At 30.7% G+C, this 17593-nt stretch overlaps 1 protein-coding gene across 1 annotated transcript in view; it reads right to left on the bottom strand.

Moving 5' to 3' along the window:
* Positions 1 to 11366: 11366 nt before the first annotated feature.
* Hs3st-A (Heparan sulfate 3-O sulfotransferase-A) overlaps positions 11367 to 17593 on the bottom strand; it is a 480225-nt gene continuing 473998 nt past the window's right edge. Inside the window, exons 9-10 of the mRNA XM_076393903.1 lie at positions 15899 to 16150; positions 11367 to 11834 (exon numbers count right to left, since the gene is read on the bottom strand). Coding sequence (XP_076250018.1) covers positions 11520 to 11834; positions 15899 to 16150 — 567 coding nt within the window. The 3' untranslated portion in view covers positions 11367 to 11519. The remainder of the gene's footprint in view (positions 11835 to 15898; positions 16151 to 17593) is intronic.

Genomic DNA, 17593 nt, shown 5'->3' with positions numbered 1-17593 from the left:
TTTGATTGTTATTTATTTTCCCTGATACAACTACCTACCAAAAGCCAGAAGTTATCCCTCTTCTATAGGTTCTGGAGTTAGTCAATCTTCTTTTTAATTCATGAAGAATACATGATGAGTGGTAAAAGCAATTTAAGTCTCACTAGGTAACATCACCAAAGAAACTGTTTTCTCAAGAATAAAATATCAACTTATATCCGTACATTTTAAATGTTATGAGAAGTTAAAATTTATTGTACTGTGGGTGACAAGCATTACGAAGCTTCACTAACTATTGTCCATGTTAGAATATTATAAATGAATGTTAGTAATGTCCAGTTTGGATTATATAATATTAACAAGAGGAGAAATTGGTAATTTAGAAGGCTGACAAATTTTTATCATATTGTAGGTTTTTATAACGATATTTGTGTGTGGAAATAGTCTATGCTACATTTCTATATTGATTTTTAAAAACAAGTATTAAAAAGCCTCGTTTGTTGCATCGCGGGAGACTCGTTCATTGTTTTGATACGGATGATGCTGACGATGATGGGCTTTTGTTTGTTTATATCGGTTGTACCGTTTTAAATTTCTGTTTAATATTGCAGTCATGATTTGATGTAACTATTCTTTTACTGGTTCCTATTTATGTATTATTTTTCCACCTTTTCGATGCGTATTTTTAAAACTTCCTCCCTGCCGATTTTAATTAATAGATTCTTAACGTTACGTTTGATATTGAACATCAATGTCCATGAAACCAGATCAATTTTCAATCAACAGCCAATGAATCTCACGTTTACGTTTACTCTTCGTCCACTTTACTTGTTTCTTTTAGTGTTTAAGTAACAGATCGAACTTTTTCTCGTTATATTAAGTATTTTAATCGATTCACAAGATAAATAGCAACTGTATGTTTTTCTATTAATGTAGAACGCACCGCTGTATATTAATAATTTATTCATATTTTTGCATTTTTCTATGTTCTGTTGCGTTAATAGGTATTTTGACGATACACTAAACTATATAATTGTCAACTAAAATACATAATAATTAAATAAACTCTAATATTAATGCATTTGATTGTTATTTATTTTCCCTGATACAACTACCTACCAAACGCCAGAAGTTATCCCTCTTCTATAGGTTCTGGAGTTAGTCAATCTTCTTCATAATTCATTAAGAATACATGGTGAGTGGTAAAAACAATTTAAATCTCATTAGGTAACACCACCAAAGAAAATGTTTTCTCAGGGTTAAGATATCAACTTATATCTGTACATTTTAAATGTTATGAGAAGTTAAAATTTATTATGTTGCGGATGACAAGCATTACGAAACTTCATTAACTGTAGTCCATGTTAGAATCTTCTAAATGAATGTTAATGATATCCAGTTTGGATTAAATAATATTAACCAAAGGCCAAATTGGTAATTTGGAAGGCTGACAAATTTTTATCATATTGTAGATTTTTATAACGATATTTGTGTGTGGAAATAGTCTATGCTACATGTATATATTGATTTTTAAAAACAAGTATTAAAAAGCCGCGTTTGTTGCATCGGGGGAGACTCGTTCATTGTTTTGATACGGATGATGCTGGCGATGATGGGTTTTTGTTTGTATATATCGGTTGTACCGGGCTTTTCTTTTAGTGTTTAAGTAACAGATCGAACTTTTTCTCGTTATATTAAGTATTTTAATCGACTCACAAGTACTGCAGATGAAACCTGCGTAAAAACCGCATGATGGACATCTTGGACGATTGAGGCAGTCAACTACTAACATTTCAGATCAACCATGAATGACTGCGAACGGAAATATTTTTACTAAAGTGTGGTAAGACTATCCACACTAGAGTTATAAGAGGAATGATCACCGGAGGCAAAACACCGCCTTCACGTTTTGCTCATACAAATCTGGTGATCTGAGAGACTATCATTAGTTTGGAAGAAAGCGATATTTGTTCCGATTCTGAAAATAAGAGGTAGTAAAGGGGATAGTGGTATGAGATATACATTGTTTGCTGATAATTGCGTAATTTACGATGATGTAGTTATTGACACTTACACTGACTAACATTATTAATTATATAGCTCGCATACTAGAAGCATATGGCTTGAAAATTAATGAATAAAGGACCAAAGTATTGACAACTGACCCATCGTCTGCTATTATAAATATGCATGGGATCCAGTTAAAGCAAGTACAGGACAAGAAAGTAGCATCTATTGCTGAAGTAATAAGCCGAATTCGTCAAATTATCTCAAATGATGCTTGTTAAAGAGAGAAAATATCACAAACAAGTTTGGTATCAGCGTATTTAAAACGCCTATATTTTCATTCCTTCAATTTATAGTTCTGAGACTTGGAGGCTCTAAAAGTGTGACGTCTGTAAGCTCTTTAAAATGTGCTGTTGAAGATAAATTATACATACATTTCTCCGAGATCATATTGGAAATGAAGTTGTTTGTTCATCAGCATTTACCTTAATGCTGATGACATTATTTTATTTTGTTATTCTCCAAGTTTGAATTGATCTTGGTACTTTACAATCTTTACATCAATTTTTTTCAGTAATTTAATAAGAAACTCGTCAGCTACATAAGATTCTTGATATTTGTACAGTTGAGGAAAAAATTAGAGGAGGTAGATTGCAATTGCAAGCAAATGCCTCATGTGTGGACGAAAAATAATAATTACCATTCTCTAAAGCCAGAATATGCCGATCACCATCTGTTACCAGATTTACTGAAAAGTATTCCTTATATATAAAAATATAAACTTAAAAACTATGCCCTTTCAGTTTGTGACTTCTGGTGTCCTTATATATGTTTCTCTCCAAGATCGTATTAGAGATGAAGTCATATTTTAATTTCGTCAACATTTATCGTCTTATTTTTAATAATATCACTTTCTTTTGTTCTTCTCCAAATTTAAATTCTGCTGCAAGTATAATGTAAAATGCTCTTCATACATTACACTCAGAATTTAAAATTTCAGCGTCAAAATGATTCGTCGTTCATTTTTGTACACTCAGAAACTCGCCAGTTCTAGATGAATTCACAGTTGAGGAATACATTCAGAGACGTAGATTGAAATTGCGAGCGAATTTCTCAAAAATTGGTGAAATCGGTGTGATGTGGAAGAATAAAAGTCGTTATAAATCCTCGCGGTATTCAGCTTGTTGAAGTCGAGCCTATTAGTTGAGAAGTAAATCCGCGATTAATAACAGGTTTTTGGGGTATATTGAAATAAATAACACAAATAATTTTGTTTTATTACATTTATTTACTCAAAAATTACATGCCTTTGGTAAAAATAATCCTTGAAAACATACGAATGTTTACAAAAATTATTGCATATCGTCTATTTATAATAATTTCTATAACGGCGCGTATTTCTCCTACGTGCCGCGTCACGTGATCATTACTAGAATGTTCTCATTAAAATCTTAGCAAATTTTATAAAAAAGCAATTAAAAAATACCTTTGCCCATTCTAGTGCGTATATCATAACAGTGTACATATCTAAACACCATTAAATCATTTAACGCAATAATTAAACATCTAACATTTGAAATGATGTGGAAAATAGTCAATAGCCGGAAAGAAACAGTTCGAAAACGTTATTAATTACTTAAACAGTCTTCAACATTTTTTTTGTACACCTTGATATTATATTCTGACTTACATCAAGCTTAATTTCTAGATGTTATAGGTTTTGACCAACGGGTAATGTCTATTAGCTATATGAAAGATTCACGATAAAAAAGATATATTTGTAGTTACTTTGTTCGTCCATTTTTCCTTACGGTGCGACATTACCGAGAAGTCAAAACCTATATATAGGTTATTTTTTATGTAACATCATTAAATTCAAGCAGCATGTATCACACATTCCCTTATCTTTATATTATGAAGGAAATATCCCTTTTGAGTAATGATATTAATAAAACCAATAACCCATACTAATCACTCGATATGTCTTTGGTCAAACATATAGATATTTTTTATTAAATGTTCATGTTCCATCTATTGCTTTGAAAGTTACAGTACAAATCTTGCTCTATTAAACGTAATTTTTGGGAGAAATATATTATTAAAACCTAGTTATAAAGTTATTAACTATTTTTGCATGGTTATATTTCACAGTACTATTCATAAAAAAATGCAAGTAAAAGAGGATCCATGAACCTTCAACAGACTCACTGGCGACTTACTCTTTGCGCATTCCTAGCTGTCATTTAAATAAGAAATAGTTATATGGAGAGATGATTAAATGGTGTTATTTTAGATTAATTTTACGGTTACATTTTACACATTATTCTTCAATTAGCTTGTTGAGGTAATAGAATTATTTATTATTTGAGGGATAATATTGGCAGCACACATACAATTATGGGCATAAGATATAACACATTATAATACAGCAACATTAATTTGTAGATTTCTACAGAAAAATGGGATATTTATGTTAAATAATATGAAAATATAACTTGTTTGAAGATGATTGCAAAGGCAGTAAGGAAAAGTGTATAGTTTAAGCAAATAAAGATATAATCTGTAAACATATTTATAATATCTACCTTTTTGAAAACAAAAGCAGGCTTATCTAGGTAGAATTGCACAAATCGATGAGATTTATTATTTATTTAGGACACTGTAAGACTTTTAATGGTCCAGGAGACAATAGGAAAGAACTTCATAAGTGTGCCTACTAAACAAAAGAAAATTACTATAATTAGTAGCTAATCTAAGTAACTGTAATAGATGAGATGTGAAATTTTGTTTGTCAGATCTTAGTTGAAACGAAAACAATTCAAACTGATCCAACAACATTTTTACTCTCGAAAAAAAAATAGAAATATAAAAAAAGTAAACTGAAAAATCATACAACAGTATTGAATCCATATATTAATCAAGGTAGTGGATAGGCCTCCACAGAAAAGAAGAAGTATAGAGGCCTCCACACTTTTGGCTAGTAAAGCCTTTTCCACAAAAAAATCTAAATAATTTCAGTCTGTTTTGGTTTGTGTATTTAGTTGACTTGCAAGTATTTTGCATAGCTAGTTTTTTTAAATATTATAAACAAATAGATAGTATAAATAACTTAAATATGCTACTTATAATTCAACGGTTTCTTACTTACTTACTTAGGTTAGTTTTCCGTTGTATATATAATCCAATTTATTGTAATAAAATATATCGTGTAGTATATTCCTTTAATATTTTCGCAATATTTATCTGCCAGAGAAAGCTAAATTTAAATAATCATTAAAAATTATAATAATATATCTATCATCCTACTTTTACTATATTAAAAATTAATAACATTTTATTTAGACATTCTTTGCCACTTTTTAATCCTTTTAAATATATTCTAAATCAAACAAGCATAAATATAAAAAATATCGCTTTGTTCGAAAGCAATCTAGAAATTATTGCTACTAAATTATAATATTTCACTAACAATTCACACCTTATATACATAATTTTATTATGCCTGCTGACAATTTTCTTTATTAAACACTAAATAATTCTATTAGCTCAACAAACTAATTGAAGAATAATGTAAGCGTGTAATTAATCTGAGAAACTGCCATATAGCCATCAGTCTCCTAAACAACAACATGAGGTTCCAGGACACTCCTTACGGAATTGACAACTGAGAATGCCAAATATTAGAGCATGTGTAAAGAATATATCGCCTGTAAATCTGGAGCAGTTATATCTAAGAAGGCTTTTTACAGGGACTTTTACAATGACCGTTTCAGAAAAGAATAACGAAACAATTTTTTTATTGGCACTGATACAACGATCTGAGGGTACCAACGGTACGCGAAGACACTAAATGGTGTGTGAAAAAACATCAAGTACCGACTCATTAACATTGCTTTTTTCATGAGATTGAAAATACCCAAATTCCTTGAATTAGTGTAGTTAAACTATAGAAGTTAATAATGTATATTCACTAAAATTCATACACAAAAGGTATTGAATAATACAATATTAAAAAAAGACCAGGAAAGAGCGATATTGAAAGCTCTCGTAATGCCAAATTATGTAAAATGTTAGTGGTCATCTAACACTATTTGGTAGAGTTTGTATATTATCATGTATCGAGTATGTAAAGGATATATAGACAATATAAGTGTACTGTATATAGGGTTACAGGAGAACAGAGTAGAAGATCACTTAGATGTACAAGGTACATTTAGACCTCATAGATGACGCGAAAAGAACAAACTGCTAAGGAGGTAATCGAATGTATGATTATATAACAACCTATTCGTTTATTATTTCATTTCTATATTAATGATTATATTACATGGTTAAAAAGTATATAGTTGTAATGCAACTTTAATGTATTCAAAGTTATTGTGAACAAAAAAAAACTAATATTAGCAAATTTAAGCAACAGAATTGGTACCCATTAATATAGTTTGTGTGTTGTTTTGCTTGTGTGTTTACAATAATTTTTCTAAACGATTAATAATAGTAATCTCATTATGATGAGATATAACGGCTTAAATAATAATGGAAAGAATATTGTTAACTATGATTATTTCTCGAGAAATTCAATTAAATATTGATTGCTTCATATTGACATATAAATCACAAAAAATAATTTTATGGCGTATGCTCAATTAGCCAATCATACATTATATGTTGTTTCCCTATATTCCAATAGATCATACTTTTATTAGACAGCAGTCTGCGAAATCTATTGAAAAGTTAGAAGAGCACTGGAATGAATAGATCACTTTCAAAAATGTTCGATAAAATCGAATTCCTAAAAAATAGTTTTCTTTGTTAGACCGAAGACTTACCGAATGATGTGTTATAAGATAAATCAATCGCAATAGCAGTAGAGAGAAGAATAAAATAATAATTATGAACAGTAGGAATTCCGATGAATGGTAACTTAAGTGAGGCTTTTTGTTCTTGTAACTTTACCATATAATCCACAAAGAAATGGAAAACACCCAGAGTATTTTTGACGAATACTTTAAAGCTAGTTTTGGATAAATTCTGTATTTTGTATTTTCTAAACATTCATTTAACAAGTGATTTAATCTATAGTAAGATTCTCATTAAAAGGTAGGACATCCAATAGTTGTTAGAAGAAAATTTACTATTTATATATATATATATATATATATATATATATATATATATATATATATATATATATATCTTTAAATACAGTTCACGTTCACAGACATAGACATTCACAATAATATTAGAAAACCGGTTATTTTATTTCGAATATGATAAAATCGGTATATTGAAAAAGTGAATATGGAAATTTGGATATATAGACAGAGTTTGTTACAAAAAGAATACGTATTACTTTAAGGATAATTATTTTTTAAAATTTAATTTAACATGAAATAAAACGTATTCGTTTCATAAAAACTCGATGTAACATATTTAGATTATTAGTAACAAGTAGACATCATATCATGGTGATCTAATAATAATGGACTTTATGAGACTTAAAAAAAATATTAATTTTCTTAAATATTGTTGAAACTTTAATGGCAATGTGTAGTTATCATGCCCTGAAACATAAAATAAAATGATTCCTATGAATCAACTCTAATGCAAATTGAAGAGATCGAATATTCATCAGATATGGAGATTTAGTTTGGCCGAGAGAAACTTTAATTACTTCTAAAACTATTCATTTGTAACACTTCGAATGTGTGTTGGTCCTTGGTTGACGAATCCATTTTTATTAGATCATAGAGTTATATAGATTATATATTTATATAGATAAAACAAAATATTTTCAAAAATAACGTATATTCTTTTAGTTACACATTCATAAAATCTAATTATCTCCTAAATAGTAGGTACATTAACTACATTAATGAATAATAATTTATGTACAAATATTTTGTTTTTACAAACTCGTTTAATCACAATTTTGATATGTGTAATTATTATAGGTTTGATATGTTTCTTAGTAAGTGGACTCGTAAAAATCGAATATAATATAATAAACAAATATATTGCTTTAATTAACACATTTAACTATTTTGCTAAGGTTATCTAAACGTTCAATTTACTTAAGAGAAATGTTCAAGTTAAAGTTCTAGCCCATTAAAATGTAATATAGATTCTCTCTCTTTCCTAAATTGATTAAAATATGTAATAGCTTACGATGGCATCTTGATGATATGTTTTGAATTATTATTAAGGTCGATGTTTAGTATACGTACTATTGCTTTGCTCTTTATTATAGTTTTTTTTTGTTTTGGAACTGTGTTTTTTGTTTCATGCTAGTATATGCAAGAGAAACTTTAAAATTATTGAAATATATTTCATGGGCTGTATTTTATATGTTTAGTTATGGCACATTTCCAATGAAAATTCGACAAAATATCACATTATATTTATCATTAATATTTAAACTCCAACACTATAAAATAAATTTAATCGAGCAGAATTTTTTCATTGGTAGCTAAATTCTTCTTAATATATATAACATTGTTGTGTTTGTGTTAGATGTTTTTACGGTTTTAATATATCCATTATATTGTTTAACAACACTTCACTTTTAAAAAAAGTAAAGTTCGTAAGGTAAAAGAGAAATACAAGAAATGTTTTCAGTGATAAAATAAAACTTTAGACAAGCTCTAATAGTGCTGCAAATTAAATTTGCTAAAAATTAAAGAATGTTTATCTTGGTTTGTCTGAATACACGAATTGATCATTCGAGTTTCAGATGTTCAGATAAATAAAAAAGTAATGAACATGTGAATTACAATACAAGGAATAAAATGCATTTTGGGTATTATAGAAGAATAATTTTAGAAGATTAATTATCGAAAAAATAATTGATTGATATATCTAAATACATGAAAAAATCATTCAAGAGCAATCATTGTAATATTAGATACACTGTTATTGAATGTGATTATATTCAAATAAGTATACTGTTGCTTGATTATTTTTCTTCGCCCTTTTTTATAAAAATTGATTAGAAATGTTTAAACCTAACTTGCGATGGCAAATTTTTAAACATTTAGTAGCAGGAATGTTCGAGATCATAGTAAAATGTCTTCACATCTCGACTTTTAATATAATGTTTAAACTACATTATTAACAACAAGCACTGACATTTTTGATGCATTATTAGTAAATGTGCGTTTTTTTTTCAATAAACGTAATGTTGTTTATTATAAAATTGGGTCCTTTAAACCATTTAACTATGCAAAGATATAATATTTTTACATAATAATTCTTTGGTATATTAAGACTAACTGTGAATTTGACCTCTATTAATATTTTGTGCTAATTTTATACAAAAATATTCTTTAAAATAATTTAGAAAATACTAATTTTTATCCACCGTTTATTCTGTATCGCTTTTTGGTAATACTGGGAGATATTGTTGAGGTTTCAATCAATAAAAACTTTTAACATCAGGAAAATAACTTAGAACGAATATAGAATGGATGAAAACTATACATTATATTTATTATGATTATGTTAGTATATCTTGTAGTTGGTAAGACGTCACGGATTCCAATCTTTCCATGGTATATCTCATATAGAAAGAAGAGTGCAAAATTAATGTAAAAATTAATCATCTTACATAAGTAACTAATGGTTGTTAGACACAAATCAATAGCCCAAGTGTTGCTAATGCAGCGTTGGATAAGAAATAAATATATCGATATTTTTTAAAAAATATATCGATATTTTTGGTCCAATATTAATTTTTTATCGATGTTTTTTTCAATAAAATAACAAATTTTTCAAATTATAAACGTTTCTTGCTATTTAGAATAACAAAGCCAAAAAATAATGTCATTTCTCTCGGGTATCAAAAAATCAATAGTTTTTTGATGGGCCAATGACTTTTTTTGGTAATTTTTTAACAGAATTTGAATATATTCATACTCTATTGAGACCCTTTATTAGTTGTTGTGGGACTGCTCTTTGAAAATCAAGCCATTCAAACAATACCGATAATTTTTTATCAAACCGATATATGGGACCCTTCGAACCAATTGGCTGAAAACCTCATTAAAAATACTATCAAAAAAGGTCAACAAATTATAAATTCGCTATATAGAAATAAAAATCTTTCCCCATTTGTAGATCTCAAGATAGCATTAAGAAAGAATCCTCGTCCCCTGTTATTTCTTTAAAAAAGAGAAGCGGGATATTTGTGTAAGTTTTGTTATTGATTTTATTTATTTATATCTAGACATTATAACTGTTAATGGATTTCTACCTTCTTGCCTTTCACGGTTCCTTGGAATACATAATGAATGGAGGGGTTCTAACCTCTTAGTTAAGTTTTCATGTTGTTTTGTACGTGTAGTGTATTTTAACCATGATGTGTTCATCAAGAACAACCTATGAAAAGAGTGGTAATGAAATAGGACTCCATAAATATATATGGATAATTCCATGGTTTAGAATCCATGGTAGCTTCTATACTAGATTCCGTTTTAACGTTTTGTTCGAAATGAAATGAAAAATAATAAATATATTGATGTTAGCCCAATGTCGTAAATTTTTTTTAATTCAATATATTCTAGATAATTTATAGGATTTTAAATAATTATAACCTAAGTTTGCAATCATGCCTTAGCAGGAATCAAACCCGCGACTATCGCAACAGTGGGAGGACCGTCCTATCCTGTTTCTTAAAATATATATTTCTTTGGTATTATATTACAGTTTATGGTAATCTGGTTAGTACGATTTAACTCAATATAAAACACAATATTTTGAATAAACTTATATCGAAAATAGGTTAAGCTCTGTAAGTTAAATCATATTTATGTATAATTGGGAGTTTTTTTAGTTGAGGAAATTTAGTTTTTCTTTATAAAGAGTCAACATCATATTGAGATAAATTTTAAAGTTTCTCTTGTGCCATTCAATTTTGATTTTTGTCTACGACTTTCGTACACCAATATATCTCGTCTAAAAGTTAGTTCCAATGTGGAGAATTGATTTAAATCTAAATAAGGCACTGATCAATATGATCAAACTAAAAACCTGGGTCCACATAACAGCTTTTCTCATGATTCCCCTAACTATAAACATCAAATGAGGTATGTTGTATATGAAATATGTAAATATTTATGGTGAAATAAACCACGTAATCTATATATATGATATGTAATTTGTTTCGTGTTGATATGTTGACATCACCGTTCAGTTTACTTGTATCTTAACTATTCGAAAGCGAAAATATACTCTACTGGTTGCAGATCTTCTACTACAAGTTCACAGCAATTACTCTTGTGTCCCATTTAAATTCATAAACAATACGAAAAAGCGATGCTAAACCAATCTGCTGTTTGTTTTAAGAGTAATCTGCAAAAATATACCAACTAATTTTGAGCAACGATTTCTATCTAGTGTTTGCCTAAATAAGGCAGTTGTTTATGTTATTGTAGTTTAAACGGATAGTATATTGACATTTTGAAATAATAGTTGCGGCCGTCAGGCAACGAATAAGAAAACAGCGTAATCTTCATCAGACAACGATTAACTGAGTGTTAATCTTCCGGCCATCCCATATCTTCTCCCACCAGTTCGTAAAACTTTTGATTGTGTTCTCCGAAGTATTTTCGCAGTTTCGACACGACATGGGGATCGACCCGGGGATGTTTGCGTCCTTTGGTCTCCCTTAGGCATCGATTGGACGTCTCGTTTCTTAGGCAGTAGAAACCCTTGGTTTCGTTGAAGTAAAAATTGTGACTGCCGATCTTGGATTCCAGGCCGAGGAACTTTTCGATCCTCTTCAGCTGCGGTACGGGGTCTTCGATCAGTTGATCGCCGTTGACTATTAGGAGTTGCTCGCGAGGGAATACCTACAACATAGACTAAAGTAAATAAGGATGAGGATAAATCATGTCTATGTGTTTTAATACCAAATGATTCGGATGATGGTTGTAACATCGCACGTGTTGTTGACATTTCCAAAAATTAATTTAGTTTTTAATAGTAGTGATATTGAAACCTTGACTACTGTGTTTTTTAATGAATAGTATTAGTAGAAATACTTATAAATAGAAAGTAACAGGTCAATTGAAAAGTCCCCGGCCTACCAAAGTAAAACACATTTTTTTGGCAAAATTAGTTTTTTTTAACTGATGATAGTGCCCCTCCAATTTTTCGATACCATTTGTGTACTCAATTTCGGCGATCACCTCTACATTCCACCAAAATTTCTTCCCAGCGAGCATTCTTTTGAGATCTGAGAATAGGAAATAGTCGCTGGAGACTAAATTTGGCGAATATGGTTGATGAGGAAGCAAGTTGAAGCCTAATTCATGGATTTTTGCCATTGTTTTCGCTGACTTGTGGCACGGTACATTATCTTGGTGAAGCTGTACTTTCGTTTTCTTCAAATGCGGCCGTTTATTGTCAATTTCGTTTTTCAAACAGTCCAATATCGCTTTGTAATAGCCGCTGTTGATGGTCCTTCTTTTTTCAAATTAGTTATCAAAGAATTATTCCATGCGCATCCCAAAATACAGACGCCATAATCTTGCCAGCTGACTGTTGCGTTTTCTCACGCTATGGAGCGGATTCATCGTGTGAAGTCCACTCGGATGACTCTCGATTGGACTTCGGATTGTCATATATCGACGCAAGAACTCGGGTTTATTACGCTTGATCATTTTCAAACACTACTCCGAATCATCAAATTCGTCGTAGTTCTTGGTCAAAAGTGAGCTCGCGCGTCACCCACTTTGCACACAGCTTTCTCATATCCAGATATTCGTGAATGATATGATGTACACGTTCAGCTGATATCTTTAGAGTGTCTGCTATTTCATTATATTTCTATTTACGGTCATCGAAATCATTTTGTGGATTTTTTTAATGTTTTCGTCGGTAACAGCCTCTTTTGGGGGTCCACTACGTTCACCGTCTTCAGTGCTCATTTCATCACGTTTAAACTTAGCATATCAATCCTTGATGGAAACCTTGATGAATCGGAAAACATAATCTAGGAAAGCAAGTTGGAGAAAAGAAAGACTAGAGGGTGTTCTAAAAGAACCTGCGATGAATGTTTCAGCGGTGTACTACAAATGAGATACTGCATAACACACGTGTTAAGTGAAACAAAACTTTTTTTCATGATATATAACAAAAGTTGCTTCACTCAAAATGCTATAACTCACAAGCTAATGATCCGATAGCTGTCAAAGTTCTACACGCATTTTTGGTTGTCATTTAACGCTAACTAGAAAACTTATGGATTTAATTATAGTGACGCACTCTCCATGTCAGGCCGGGGACTTTTGATTTGACTTGTTACATGCATATATATTATAGACCAATGACTTTTATTGGAAAGTCACAGTAAGACTAAGAACTAGAAATTCTCAATATTTTTTTTACACAATTAATATATTTATATACAGACTATTGACTTTTTTTCTCGTCACAATAATAAATTAAAAAAATATTGATGCTTAAACGTTTTTATATAACTGTGTAATTTCGAATTGTCAACCTTCGACAACTCTGTTCTGACGTAATGCAACTAAATCAATATTAGTGACTAAGCAGATAATATATCTTAAGAGGAGAATGTAAAATAATTTTAAAGGATTTATAATGAATGTTACTGTGTATTAAGTGGCATTGAGTATTGTGGGGCTTCGGTTTCCACTATATTATTTCAGGTGTGAACAAACAATTTTTTAGTGTATGAATGTATTGAAAATGTTTGAATATGTACCAAGTATACCGCATTTGAGGAAAGTTTTACTTTTGTACTTCAAGTTGAAAAAAAGGACAACTGAAGTTGATTAAATGAAGTTTAAAGCTTCTGGAAACCATGCTACACCGTTTTCACTCTGTGAATACTAGTTTCCACATTTTAAAAGTGGTGATTTTGGCGACGATAAAGAGCATGAGCATGGAGAAACTCACGGGATTTGAAAGCATTATTCGATGTAAAAGGCGGTAGCTATCAGCTAGAATTGATGCGTTTGAGCCGATCACTGGGCGAAAAATGGCCCAAAACACTAGCAAAAATACAACAATGTTATTCTGCACCACGACAAGGTTCGAATGCGAATTACAACATACTTTGAAACATTAAAATGGGAATTGCTACTCCACTCGTCGTATTCTCCAGTTCTTGTCCCTTCTGATCATTATTTGTTCCGTTATATAAGTCGTGACTTCTTTGAGCAGCGCTTCGCTGCTTATGAAGATATCCAAAAATGGGTCGATGGATTCAAAACATGTAAGATGCCTGAAAGATTGGAAAAAGTAGCGGCTTTATCTTTTTCTTACATTTCTGGTAAAATTGCGTCTTGGTGTCGATGATGTTGGTCTGACAGCGAACAAAGGCCGCACTTTTTCTTCATTTTGAAATCTTTTGCCTACCAAACCATGTTGTATCGACCTGAATAAATCACTAAGAACGTGCAAATGGATCCTTTGCAACTTAATTGCAATATGTAGCCGATCATTATCATACAAGATACCATTCGCCATGCCTGGTTTCGTTTGCAAGAAGATGCCCTTCAAATGCAGTGACAAATTTATTCAGTTTTAGCAGCTATTAATGCACTACACCTCGTTGAACACCATATGAACAAAAATAGTTTATGACTATGTTTATTTGGCTTCAGTGTCGATGTGTATGGTTTTCTGAGATTATAGTCACAGTAAATTAACATTTCACGCTCAATTACAATACGCCAAACAAAAAAACAATCAGTAACTGACATCAAAATCACTTTTATATGACGAGATAGCATCAACGTACCTATTTAAAAGTATTTGCGGCAGCAGATTTCCTCAAATCAAACCATAAAAGTAAAGAATATCGAAATTACCACTATCTTTTATATAAGATCATTACTTCGCTAAAATTTGTATCTGGATAATTTGTTGTAATATAATTTGTGTAACAGTAATCACAAGGAATTATTGACATCATTGTTGCCTCACAATAGGTATTTAATCGAACCTTGTATGTTTTCTAGATTGTAGTGACTATCTCTTGGGCATAAGGTATAAAGTATCACGTTATTATATTATCTTTTGTTCAACAGGTTGACACTTGAGCATTTCAATTATATTTGAACTATAGTGTCATGTTTATTTTCTAAAAATCGGAGACATTTCGAAATAGCCACACACACAGAGTTAGCGGATGGTTTACTAGATAAGGATAGTCCGTGTACATGTTATTTTAGTGCTTATGAATCTCCAAACCCTCTCAATGTTTTTCTCAAAATGATCACGTAGTGTGACTAAAATAGAGATATACTGAACTGATTATCGGGACCAGTATCCATTCAATGACACTCAGTGATTTCCATAACTCGGACGTTGTTGATATTATTTTATTCGTTTGCTTATTATCGCTCCAGTGTCTCCCATATATATTTTCCCATAATTACAGTGGATTTTGTACACATCGGTTAGTTTTCAGCTTTGATGATACGGTGCTCTTAAGACTATTGCTTGAATATGCCTTTGATGCTATGTTTATTTTAGTACCTTCGCACTTAATTATCTTCTATTCAGTTTTATGCTCCATTATCAGATTTTATATTAAAATGTAAAAAATCATAGCAGTTTGTCGTGACTGATTACAAAATGATAGTACACATTTTTACACTCGTTACATTTTTGAGTCTTTGACATAAGTCCGTTATCGCATTTTATGTATTTAAGATAGCTCTAGTCGAATGAAAAACATTATGTTAAATAAGAAAATATAGTTTTCTAGTGGAATATCAACCTAAAAAGACTCTGATATTATCGAACGACAAAAATTAACGCACGTCTTAGTATATTTAAGCAACGTACTTCTGGATATAATAAAAATATCGATACAGGTTGTACATAGAACTACGAAGAACTTGTTGAATAATACTTGAGTGTGATATTAAATTACCTCAAGCCATCTGTGTAAGTAATGATGGTATACAGATATGGCCAACGGTCGATAGCCTTCGTTAACTGAACCATTTGAATGCAAAACGAGTTGCTCGAAGGTTTTCGGCGCTGGAGTTGGAAATGTGGCTGGTGAAGCTGTAGCGGCGTTGGCTCTTAACTGGGTGTAATCCGATATCGCTCTGGTGACTGGTTCACGTACGATGAGCAGTAGTTTCACGCTGGCATTCATGGCTCGAATTCGCTCGGGAACCTGAAACAATTTCCATATAAAACAGAAAGATAATTATATTATTTTATACTCATGAACTACTGAACACATTTTAAAATATTTTTAAAATTAATTTTAAGTTAATATTCATATTCATGTCATTTTAAACATAAATATAAGGAAGATGCAATATATAATTTAAAAGAAACAAACATATTTTTGAGTAATTTCCTTAAGTAATAAAGTATTTTTTTTAATTCATTTTTAACTACAACTAATCTAGAACAAGTTTAACGAGCGATATTTTCCCACTAAAATCTTAAATATAAGGTGTTTCATTGAGTTTGGACCATTGGCGTTTACTCAGTTTTGCTCACTCTTGGTTATACCACACAACACGCACTGTGCTCTGCTTTTAACCCACTATTCTACACTATCTCAAAAGGTTTGACCCTTTTAAGTCTTCTCATTATTCCACTTTGGTCTAGTAGCTGATTTGCTTCGACGTTCTCGTGGTTACAACAGTTTTTCATGCTTCCTTATAACATTTCTTATCTCTTCTGCCACCACCTCCACTCCCATGTCTCTGTATAGGTCGCTATTATATAATTAATATTTGAATGACTTCTGTATTGCTTGTACAGGTACACCACCGAAATTATAGGCCGTATGTCCACACAGGCTTTGGTACCTGTTTGTATATCATCATATTTGCCTCTGAATATTCGAAATGATACTCTATTTACCCAAAATTTCTATGGTACCCCTCCAGTAATAGCTTTTCAAATTTTAAGAATTGAATAGTATATGGCTAAGAAACTGAGTTACTGCATTCTACCTTTGGTGGACTTATACCTTGAACTGCGATGCATTTGTCGAGAATCCACAGACTAAGGTATTTTATTGAAGGCTTGAATGTTCATTACTTTAAATAGTTTATTGCTAGAGGTCGAGTAATTGCGGGATGATTCTTAATATGACGTCAACATGTCTTCCTTTCTTCCGCCATCAACATCTTCTCAGAACCCTATCAATCACGCTAGTTATAAAATGTGATATTATATGTTGAAAATTATTAATTTACTTGAAAGAACAAAACGTTTCATTTTCATTACAGGTAGGCTGTCGTTTATTTATATTCAGATTGAAATAAATACCATTTTAAAAGTGTAACTTAATGTAAATGTTGATTTAATGGTGTTATAATTTAACGTTTAATAGAAATTGAAAGAAAGTCATGGAAAATCCGATTTAGTTTAATGTACAAATAAATTGTCGGATGTATTCAAATTAGTTGAGAAAAGTTTCCTCCGTTATATTACCTGATCCCTGAAGGAAACGTTGATAGTGTGTATCACGTATGAGTATGATATGATGTGATATAGAAGTTATAATAAACAATTATAAACAAGTATAATATAGGAAATATTTTTATTTTTACCTCTTCTGGTAGGAGAATACGAAAACGGTGTTATTTTAAACATA

Source organism: Rhynchophorus ferrugineus, unplaced genomic scaffold, assembly GCF_030347505.1.
Source record: "Rhynchophorus ferrugineus isolate W39M unplaced genomic scaffold, kcgeb_rfMv2 rfM2, whole genome shotgun sequence".
In the NCBI taxonomy this organism is placed as follows: domain Eukaryota; kingdom Metazoa; phylum Arthropoda; class Insecta; order Coleoptera; family Curculionidae; genus Rhynchophorus; species Rhynchophorus ferrugineus.
This window is presented reverse-complemented; position numbering and strand designations above follow the sequence as displayed.